The sequence below is a fragment of the Perca fluviatilis genome, chromosome 16 (genome assembly GCF_010015445.1).
Source record: "Perca fluviatilis chromosome 16, GENO_Pfluv_1.0, whole genome shotgun sequence".
NCBI lineage: Eukaryota > Metazoa > Chordata > Actinopteri > Perciformes > Percidae > Perca > Perca fluviatilis.
In genome coordinates, this window is record NC_053127.1 from 8,665,705 (window position 1) to 8,677,282 (window position 11,578).

Genomic DNA, 11,578 nt, shown 5'->3' on the forward strand with positions numbered 1-11,578 from the left:
AAGGCCAAACAATACATTTTTATAGGAAAGGGAAAATTCAGAGTCAAAATATTGGGAAATAAATGTATAGATTTGAGAAAATTCTAGTTTGGGGACATGACGAAAAAAAGATAGCATAAATCTTCTGGAACCATTTGCAAAAATGAGCAGACCACATCAATGTCCTTTTTATATTTATTTTTGTAGAAAGATGCTGGGGACATAAAAACAATTCATTTTCAAAAGTGACTTCCTTCACCTTATTTAAAATGAGATATTCTATATAAGCACCAGAGTTTCGTCTAGGTTATTCCAGTAGGAAACAACATTTTGTGTGGCACAGCTGGTCGTTTTTTTTATTTTTAAGGGTCAGTTCACCCAAATGGTGAAAAACACATTTTGTCACTTACCTCTAGTACATTCATCTAGCCATGCAGATAGCTTTGGTTTTAGTAGTCTAGGTTATTAAATATATAGGGTAAAAATACATTAATAAATATACAATTACCCCTTGATAAACACAAGTTCCCACATCACACCTGTGTAAGTTGCATCCTGGACCATGGTTGGCTTCCAGACTAGTTGTGATGTGAAGGAATTAAAGTGAACACAGAGAAACTTTGAGCGGATGAATGTGAAAACAGCCTTCTGGTGTCAGACTCTACACAAACATACTGCACAGGGAAATTCAAACTTCCAAGGGAAGGAACAATAAACAAAAACACATTTCTGAGTGGAGTCAGACTTTCAGTTAAAAAGGTGCGGAAGGGAAATATAAAGACAACCACAGCAGGGATCACGCTTAAGACATTATTGGACATGAAACATGACAAAAAGATCTGACCTCAAATCATTTTATTTATTTTTTCCATAAAAAGATGTTCTTTATTAAAACTGCATGCAGATTTCAAGATTCCCGGACCGGATCATTTAGTGGCAGAGGGAGAGTTGAGGTTGCGAAAAAGATTAGCAGTCAGTCAGACACTATCCCGATCAGAGAGTAGTTTCTTGGGGCTCTTTCAGTCGCTAGGAGCCGCCAGCACCGTGTCCAGGGTGCTCTGAGCCTCTCTGATCTGCTGCTGCAGTCTCTGCTTCATGGCCTCGTTCTGGGCCTTCTTCAGCATGTCCTGCATGTCTCTGATGGCTGCCCGGTAGCCCGGGGCGTTGTGAAACACTCGGATGGCCTTGTCGCCGCTGCACGCCAAGAAGCGCCCGTTAATGTCAAATCTAAGGTCGTTGATCTCCTCGCTGTGGACGCCGTGCAGCTCCTCCTCCAGCTGCCCGCTGGCGGCGTTGTACAGAGCCAGGTTACTGCCGTCGCTGATGGCCACCACCCGGCCGTCTGGAGACAAGGCCACCCGGCTGCCTTCCGATGACACGCAGGGTACCGTCTTCAGCAGGTAGGGGTCCTGCTGCTTTTTGTACTCCACATCTGTGTTCCACAGCTTCCACGTACCGTCTTTGGAGACAGTCACCATTCTGATCAATATTAGAAAGAAAAAGAACACAATAAGTATGATTACATGCGCACAACTATTCCACTATTATTCAAATATAATATTCTGAATTTGATTCAGGTCATGTAAACAGCATATTCCGTTTTGATATTTTTGAATAAGGCCTTTTTCCTGATTTAGCATTTTCCAATTAATACGTGGGACACGGCAGTATTATTCAGGTTTTAGAAGCATTCTTTGGACACGTACAGTGGGTACAGAAAGTATTCAGACCCCTTTACATTATTCACTCTTTTTCCACTTATTCACTAGCCCATTGGCTACCTACATAATAAGCAGTTTTAAATTTAAAATGTTCAATGCTTTATCGCGCTGATGTGACCGAGCTCGACCCAAACCCGAACATCTTTTCTAAATATCTGTCCGAAACCCAGCCCGGTGGGTCCCGTCGGGCTCCGGTCTGGTATCCATCCTCTAATCTCAATCAGGGTTTTTATCGCAGTTTGAAACCGTTTACAGCCTCTTGCACACAGACCTTACTGGTCAGGTCTGTGTTGCTATGGTTGTACACACAAATACACGCAATATTGTCTTTCTCAGAGAAAGGGCAAAAACCTGAATATTATTTGCATGTAAACATAGTCAATTACGTTGCATATTAAAAATGAAAAGAGATGAGGATGGGATCTTGTTTATTTAATCCGAATGAAACTAAAGTGTATACTATATATTACAAAGGTTTAAAAGTTTTTGAACTTTGGACAGAGCCAGCTATTACCCCGTTTCCAAACTTCAAAGTTAAGCTATTTGGCTGCAGGCTCTACGGTCATATTCAGCGTACAGACATGAGCGTTATCAATCTTCTCATCTAATTCTCGGCAAGAAAGCAAATAAGCATACTTCCCAAAATGCCGAACTCTTCCCCGAGCGAGCCACCTCTTCGGCTTCGTACTGTAATCAGAAAAGCCTCCATTACCTGTGAGAGTCATTGGAGAAGGCGAATGCGTGAACTCCTGCAGAGTGGCCCTTCAGGTCAAAAGCTCGCGCCACCTCTTTGAACTCTCCTCCCTTCCCGAAGCAAACCTCCCAAACCTTCACGTCAGGAGTGAAGCCACAGGACGCTACAAACCTGAGAGCCCAGAGACAGACACAGCACACACAATTACATCTCCTCTTCAATCACACAAGACGTTCATCATTTGTTGTTATCTTCTGTAGAAGTAGCCTGTGCTGTATTCAACCTCTTATTTGACAGAGCGAGAATTATGATGCCAGGAGTTTATTATTAAAGAAGTTGATGTTTCAGCCAAAGATGCCCAACAGTGATGTCACAGCGTCCTGGCGTCTTAGAAGCCTTCAAACCCCTGGACCTATTTCTCTAACCGGCCTTCCTGGATCATATTTCACCGTCTCACCAGAAGCTAAAAAAAACAAAACAGTACCCGACCTTGCAGTTTGTAACGCGTTGCTGTTTTTTTGGTCTGCAAACATTCTCTCTTCTACATCAGACACTGCTATGACACAACTCATTCAGGAAGTAAATACTGTCATTAGGGCTGGCGTTTTTATAGAGTGCAGCAGAAGAGACAGGCAGCTTAAAGAGTGCCTGTTTGAGAAATTATGAACCAGGGGTGCAAGTTCAGGAGGCTTATTTAGTGTCTCGCCATCAAGGCTGAAGCAGGAAGCACAAATCAGTGAGGAAGCTAAGTGACATTGACTTTGTTTATCCCATTTACACAAAACACAGAACTGTGGGAAAAACAGGCTTGAAAGCTGTGCGTTTGCAAGAGGTGCTAGTTATTTTCTATTTTTGACATGGCACCATCTAAAATCATTTATTGTTTGCAAAGAATTTAAGTTATTTCTTTTCTACTTTTTTAGGAAACCTGTTTTGATTTTAATTCTTCGAAATATTCAATAAATAACCATAAATAGTTTGTGTGTGTGTGTGTGTGTGTGTGTGTGTGTGTGTGTGTGTGTGTGTGTGTATTTCCTTCAATTATTTTAAAAACCACAAAGATAGGATAATATGCACTCTTTTAGAAAAAAAAAATATCCCACCCTTACTACTCGAGCTAAGTTTACAGTGCAAACTTTGTCAGTGAAGTATGAGTGTCATCAAAGTCCTTTTATTTCTAAATAGTCTCTGGTGTCATACAGCCTTACCTGACCTCAAACTGTTTTGGAGAAAATTACCACAAATGCAGTCAGAGCTAGACCGGGTGAACCCAGCCCGATCTGCCGGAGATTTGATTTCGCCCTGCAGCTCAGGCTGGAAACCTGTACGTTTATCCATGCTGCTTCCGTTACAAATTTCCAGGAACCAATCACAAACTGGCTTATCCACCTGGCGCGCTATTGGCGGGTTTAACACGATGACGATAGAGAAGCGACCAAGCAGCTTTTTGTTTACATTCAACATGGAGAACAACAAACCGAAGCGCAGCGACCCGTTGATGCCGCTGTCGCTGCTACGTCACCCTGATCGTTGCTCTGATTGGTTGAAGGACTATCCGATTGCGTACAGAGTCATTTGAACTATGCCCGTTGATCACACCTCTTGTGCGGTAGAAAATACAGAGCAGACTCCCCAGACTAATGTTCAGTCTTAAAAGATTGAGCTTGGTCTGCTGATAGCCAGACTAAGTCAGAGCTTGAGGTAACCACAACTTTTCATTTTCATTAAATTAATCCAAAATAAATGTAATTAATTAATTTTAAAAGTGAAACAAAATGTAAAGAAAGCATACAAGTCCTGAGTACATTCTGGAGCACATGTATGTTGGGTAAAAGTTAACTTACATCACAAAATTCAAACATGAAAAGGTCAACATGTTAGGCTAAATGATAATGACTTCATCAGATCTGATTAAACTTCCACATGATACTTCTACACAGGAACACTTACAGTGCCTTAAAAAGTATCATTTGCAGAAATCGATTTTTTTTTAAATTACAGAGTATTTTCCTGTTGATCAGTGTCGAATAAGACATTAAATCTACTTTTATTCAGTGTTGTAAGACAATAAAAATTAAAAATAAACTTGCAAGGGGAGGTGAAGATCCCCATTTGGCGGGGTGGGACTGACCTGCCACATGGGGAGACGGCAGCATAAGAATTGGTAATCTGGTTAGTGTTGATAGAGGCCAGTACCTCTCCTTTCAGGTCCCAGATGTGGATGCAGGTGTCAGTGGAGGCGCTCATGATGAACTTGCCTGCGGAGAGGAAACATAGAATCAGCCCATCTTGGCATTAACCCTTGTGTGGTCCTTCGGGTCCCAGTGACCCGAAGGACAACACAAGGATTATGTACCTCCCTTGTACCTTGTTGAGAATTGCTCTCTAAACCCTGTTTCCTGTTAAGTAAGTAAAGTTTATTTCTAGAACCCATTTAAACACAGTTTAAGCTGACCGAAATGCTGTACAAACAAGAACTAAGGTGCTGTATTAACCCTTGTTTAGAGAGCAATTCTCAACAAAGTAAACAGAAGTACATAACCCTTGTGTTGTCCTTTGGGTCACTGGGACCCGAAGGTACAACATACACACTTGCGGGCATTCGGACCAAAAAAAAAGCCATCCGGCAATTCTCCGCAGGGTTGTGCAGCGAGGGTGTCAATAAAACAGCCCATTTGTGCGACGTCCTGTCTTAGTACTTAAACCGCACCCCAACGAAGCACAAGTAGACTTTTTTTCCCCATCAGATCGTTTATAGATCTCGATGTTTCCGACCGCACTTGAACGCAGCTTATTTCACAGGAGAGAGAGAGAGAGAGAGAGAGAGAGAGAGAGAGAGAGAGAGAGAGAGAGAGAGAGAGAGAGAGAGAGACTTCATTGTTGCAGGAAACATTCAGCTATTACACCCAACTCCCGGGGGGCACTTCAGTGCTTTTTGTTTTAACCCTCATAGTGTTTTAAAACTTTCTTGTGGCAGCGATGGAGGCAGTGATGTTTCCTGTTTACTGTACGGTACTCTCACACCGCCTCAAACCATGCGCTTGTTTTGCGTGTCCCCCCCTGCGGCAACCCCTGCCGCAGCCTAAACACACTACCCTCATTCAAAATGAATGGAAAGATCTGCAGTTTTTGCAGGACTGTCTGAGGGCTGCCTAGTCTTGGGCGAGCCAGCTGATGAGCTGAGAGCGAGCGGATGAATGAATGAAAGAAAAAATGTATTTGCTGAATGGTAACATACCAAAGAAGAAACTAATAACCATAAAACATTCACCCGTTGTTTCAGCGATACATTGCAAATAAAAAAATCTTTACTATACTTTATAATGACTTTAAAAAAGGTCCAGTGTGGAACGTGTTTAGTTCATTATCAAAATCTGTGTTGCCCGTTCACAAACTTGTCCTTTTTCATGAACATTTACCTCCACCATCAATTCCAAGTATTCCTTTTGGCTTGAAATTTTACATTTGCATTCACATGAACTCATGGATGTATTAAGAGAACCGGGGTAGACGCTCCATATCCATGCTCCATCTTGAAATACGTTAGCCGGTAAGGGACATACAGGACATACTGCTCCGCCTTTCGCGTTTTCGCTGTCACATGATAAACTCACAGCTGCTGCTAACCCTGCTAACGGGTATCGTAGCTTCCCGGCCCCGTCAAGTTTGAAGAAAGAAACATGGAGGACCACACCTATTCAAAATCCAAATTTCAGTAACAGGAGTCTTCTTCGCCCAGAAAAAGAAAAAAGGAGACTGAAAAGAACAAGAGACCGGCTTTTTGAAGCTTTGAGGCTACCGTAGCTGTAATACGTACTCTGAACTGCGTGGCGCGAGAGAGTTGATTGCGATATATGATCTCAACGCTAGATGGGAGAAATTCCCACACACATTTCCCCACACATTGGACCTTTAACATACCAACAAAAACTACAGATCCATTCGTGACTTGAAGACATTGTGTGTGTACCTGTCTCTGCGATGCCAATGTTGAGGATGGGGGCCTTGTGTTTCTGTGGAAAGTCCTCAGAGGCAGCTTTGAAAGTCATAGTGCCGTCGTCCTTTTTGATCATTTTGAAGATTCGAATGGTATCGCCATTGGCCAACCAGGTGATGAACGCCCTGCAGTGAAAAGGTAAGAGTCAGTGAAGGAGCTGATGGGATTATCATGGCATTTCTGTTCGACAAACGCGGAATTCTGCTCCGGTTACGTATGTTACTGGTTTGTGCAATATTACAACTGTTGCTGAAATAAAACACTACATTTGAAAATTACAAAACGTCCTCATTCAGAAAATAGTCTGTCAAGAGTCTGTAAGAATTAACCTGTTATAGAAAGGTCAAAAGGAATTTATATTGAAAAACATTCATTCATCTTCAATATGTCAAAGACATCAAGTGATTCAATTTAAAGTTGTTCATAGATTGCACTGGTCTAAAGTAAAGCTGGCAAAATTCAGGTCAGACATAGATCCTCACTGTGATAGATGTGAAACTGAACCAGGCCCTCTGTCTCACATGTTTTTGCTATGTCCAAAACGTGAAGATTTTTGGAAGTCTGTATTTAAATTTATTTCCAACACGTTGGGGACAGTCATAGAACCTGATGCCATGATCTCTGTATTCGGCATTGTGCCACAGCATTTTCACTTAAATCAAACAACAAAAACCTCATAGCATTTGCTACTCTTTTAGCTCGACAGCAGATACTGCTTAAATGGAAGGACGAATGAAGTCCCCTCCAACTTTTAAAATGTGGCTCATTAATCTTTTATACAATCTGACTATGGAAAAAATAAGGTATGCTACTGCAGGCTGGACCTATACATTTTTTGATATCTGGCAACCGGTTTTGGATCAAATTAGGAAGGTGGATCACTCTCTAATCTCAATTTCAGAGTAATATACTGTATACACTTGTGTTATCTTCTCTAAAACATGTTAATGATTGTTTTTTTGTTTTTGTTTTTTTTTCTCTTTAAATTAATGTGTATTAGTGCAACAGGTAGGGACTGTTTCTGGGTGGGTTGATTAATATAAAAAAAAAAAGAAAGAATGTATTGTAAAGTGTATCTTATGTTTGATAAGATGTTTAATAAAAATACTTTGGGGAAAAAAAAAAAAAGAAAGGTCAAAAGGAACAACAAGACACCAAATCAAAACAGCTGATGTGGAAGTGCAGAAGCTCTCGCTGTTTTTGAACAAATTTAGCCAAATGAGGTCATTCTGTCATCACTAAACCTTCCTTAATCTCTTATTGCTGACTGAGGTGCAGGACCGTGTTTAGGGGTTCACGTTAGTCCTGGTTAACCTCAGGCTTTTAGTGCACAAGTACAGTAAGAGAGAGGGGGGAGACCTGGAGTCTGGGCTGAAGCGGACTAGCGTGGCGTGATCCAGCTCCACATTGGCCCTCAGACACTTGTGTTCTCGCTCCAGGAAGTCTTTGGTGCTCCAGATCCGGACGGTGCGGTCGTCAGCGCATGACGCCAGGTACTTCCCGTTACTGCTGAAATCCAGGCACGTCACGTTTGCACTGTGGCTCTGAAAATATTACAAATACACGCTTTATAAAAAGGTCCATCTAGATACAACTAATGCATTCAAACACAACTGATTATTACTACAGATGTGTCCCCGAACAACAATCCTCAGAGGCTCTTGAGGCGCTGACACACCAACCCGATTATCGGCCGTCAGACAGTCTGGCGAGGTCGGTGACTCGAGTCTGTTCGGTGGGTTCCGTGCCGTCGTCAGTCGGAGGAGCCGTCGGCGTTCGTTTGGGCCGATTTGACATGTTGAATCAGAAGGCAGCCAGTCGGACTCAATGGCCAATCTGATTGGTGGAGCGCTAAACCGGAAAGGACGAGCGGGATGAGCCTGACTAACGCCTCTCAAAATGTGACGAAAATCTTTGAAACTGACCTTTGTCGATCTGAAACGAAGACAGATTCAGAAACCGCACGGCTTTTTCCTCGCTCATTTCTCCGTTAAAACGTTTTCAGAAACACGTTTCGGTGAACTATTTGCGGTTGTAAAATCCGGGAGCAGCCAGACCCACGTGACGCGTTTGTCCAATCAGCTGCCGAGTTTTCGTTTTTTTGGGGCAACAATACGGATTAGCGCCGCCTGCTGTTATGGCGACGTATTACGCTCAAGTCGGCGTCGCTTCGGTGTGTTCCGAGGCACTTTTTATGACCAACTCGTGGGAGACTGATCAGTCCGACTGGCTTTTCTGCCGTCAGGTTGGTGTGTCAGAGGCTTTACAGTGTGTGTGTGTGTGTGTGTTACAGTGTCACTGTGTGCTCCAGTTTACCTTCAGTGAGGCTGCCAACAGGGGATGACTGAAAGTGTGCTGTAAGGCTTTATCCTTACGGCTGCGCTGCTTCTCCTGCTTTGGTTTCTTCGATGCCAGGCCCTTCACAACACTGTCTTCAGCTGAGAGACAAAACACAGGGCTACTCATCGGAATTATTGAGACTACTGACTTAAATCTCAAGGATTCTCTTGTCACGTCGTAGAAAGGTCTCTGACACACAGGACGACACAGTAAGTGATGGACGTGGCGATGATTTTGCAGCTTGTAGCATTTGGTAACAGACATCAAACCTCTGACATTAATAACGATTAGACACAAAACATCTGCTGCACACACTGTTTCGGTAGAAATCCCTTGTGCATTTTTTTAAAATCCTAAATAAACTCAATGAAACTTTTTTTAAGAATACGTTTTTTTTAAAGATTTAATAAGTAACTGGTTACAGAAGCTGTTTGACATGTATATAAACATTGTATGTTGTTGTTAATCGTTGTCATGCATATATGAATAAATATTTGTCTCTTTCTACCCTTTCAGTTGTCAGTCTGGTTGAACAGCGTTGTGTTCTCCATGTACCGTGACAAAAACACAACAGCATCCATTTGTAAAGAGGACTTTGTACAACCTATAGGCAGCAGCGAAGCTGGTAAAGGGTCAAAGACAAATAATTAAAATTTAATCTACGTTTACATAATTAATAGACAACGACTAGACATGGAGTCATCCCATTGGCCCGTCAGTGTAACCTTCGCAGATTGGCCAACGACAGGTGGCAGTTGCTCAAAGTTGCTTTAGTCTCTATTAACTGCTTAAGTCTGCATGTTTGCGTAAAGTAGCAGGCACACTACTATCGTGTTCACTCTTGTTACGAATGAATGAATGAACGCGTGTGTCAAAGACCAAAGATAGTGACAGAGATGGTGACTCACCGCCCTCCCCACCAGTCCCAGCTTCGGCTAGAGTTACGTTAGCTAGTGGGGCTCTTACCGGCAAACTCCGCCGCTTGCTCTATTTCCTCTCTTATTTCTTCTTTCCGTCTGCCCACCGCTAATGCGACCAGAATAACTAGTGCACCCAGTAACAAAGTCAAGGCGAACAGCGCGGCTACCTCCATGTCGAAAGTTTTCTGCCACGTACTTTGCACTGCTAACGTCTACTTGACTACTTAATACACGCTACTGCGGGGGGGAAGGCGCATGCGCAAAAATCTTTTTCTTCCGCTATCAATATTCCGCACCACCTGCCGCCCCCTATCGGACTGGAGGCGACAGTACAATAATCTCTGCAAGTTATTTTGGACAGAATAAAATAGAAAAACTGCACACAAAAATGGCTGTTAACTAAAGATCACAAAAGACTCAATAAAAAACAAAAAAAAGACATGAGCTGTGTCCCAAAACCAGACTACATACCAGTTCTGAGCAGTTTTTAGTAATTGTGTTCACACTGAAAAAGTAATATTTAATAAAATTGTTGCCTGCACGTAGGGCAGCATCAGTAAGAATTTGACTGCAAACATTTTTTCACATCTGACTCTCAGGGCTTCCGTAGGACACAGAAGAATGGGACCTTTAAGGGTTAAAATGTGTTCTTGTCAGAACATCCACATCCAAAATTCAGTTTTATTAATTCAAAATTAACCATCAAAAACTGCATCAGATACAGCTTACTGTTCACAAGAAGAGGTGATTATTACGGAGAACAGAAATCATCGATAAAATAACATGGACTGCCGACATCAATGGGTTTACTGTAATGCTCGTTTAAGAATTTCTGTAATTTCCAAGCAGATGAGGGTTTCCAATTTGACAGTATTTTTTAGTAACTCTGATGTTACGTTAATGTGGTATAATCTATTATAACAGTGATATTTCAGAATTGGGGATAATGTGGCCCTTTGCAGATGTTTAAGCACTCACTGTATTTATTAAAAGGTACATCTGCATCGACAGTAACAGTGTTTAAAAACGTAAAACCTAAATCTATCTAGTCAATCCTGTCAGATTTATTTTTCAGTGAAGTAACATGGATTCAGTGCCTGGAGTGAAGAGAGGTAGTTTGGCACAAACAAACGCATCTCAGGATTTATAGAGGAGATCAAGATCACAGATTCTTTTCACAGGCATGAAGTTGAAGAATTGGCTTTGGTTTCGTCAGCAAGTTAAGAGTAGTCATCCTAATCAGATACGGACCTGCTAATTACATCAGCGTTGGCAATCACAATCAAAAAAGGCCGTCCATGGGAGGACTCTGGGAATGCTTGCAATGACAAAGAGTATGAAACAAGAACACAAGGGTCTGCACTAACTACATTAAGACATTTACTAAGTCACCCTTTAAGTGCAGAAACACATTCACTTACAGGGTCTGAGAGCCAATTAAAAAAATAATTTAAAATGCAAACGTCTCATAACTTTACATTTACACTGCAGAGTTGTGTACCTTATCTGAATCAACTGTGCATTTCACCCTATTCAGACTCATTCAGATAACGTACTCAAATATTCTCGAACATACAAACCAGTGAGCGCTCCACGTAAAAAAATAAATGTTTGAGCCAAGGCTCCATGTCTTTGCCGGACTCAACTTTCTCCTTAAGACGAACCAATGGGAGGGTCTACATACTGTAAAAGGAAAAGAGAACTTTGGATATGCTTTTGTTCAGAATCAAACTATTCAATTGTCTTGTCTCTCTCTCTTCAAGTATAGTACATTGTTATGGATTCTGTCTCCTCACTGCTACATTCCCTCACTGGGTCATGTAGTCATCCAGGCAGCATTAACTCAGCAAGCTGGTTTGCTCTTTCTAGCTCCTCTGCAAACACAATGTTTTGGGCCAGCTCAACCCACTGGAGGAGGGGAAGGAAT

At 42.0% G+C, this 11,578-nt stretch overlaps 1 protein-coding gene across 1 annotated transcript; it reads right to left on the bottom strand.

Annotated features, from left to right (window-relative positions):
• Window positions 1–817: 817 nt before the first annotated feature.
• On the bottom strand, window positions 818–10,032 carry tbl2 (transducin beta like 2). The gene is made up of 7 exons (XM_039778102.1): window positions 9,698–10,032; window positions 8,708–8,829; window positions 7,751–7,935; window positions 6,365–6,516; window positions 4,526–4,652; window positions 2,413–2,565; window positions 818–1,458 (listed from the first exon to the last, which is right to left on the bottom strand). The coding sequence occupies exons 1-7, from the start codon at window positions 9,822–9,824 to the stop codon at window positions 999–1,001; spliced, it is 1,326 nt and encodes a 441-aa protein (XP_039634036.1). The 5' UTR covers window positions 9,825–10,032; the 3' UTR covers window positions 818–998.
• Between the last annotated feature and the right edge of the window lie 1,546 nt (window positions 10,033–11,578).

What these genes read in the sequence shown, in the direction of transcription:
- tbl2 (XM_039778102.1), bottom strand. Translation starts at nt 9,824, where the DNA reads ATGGAGGTAGCCGCGCTGTTCGCCTTGACTTTGTTACTGGGTGCACTA. An exon ending in CATTGGCATCGCAGAGACAG is followed by an intron (nt 4,653 to 6,364) that starts GTACACACACAA and finishes TCCTCTCCGCAG; the next exon opens with GCAAGTTCATCATGAGCGCC. An exon ending in TTCTCCAATGACTCTCACAG is followed by an intron (nt 1,459 to 2,412) that starts GTAATGGAGGCT and finishes AATATTGATCAG; the next exon opens with AATGGTGACTGTCTCCAAAG.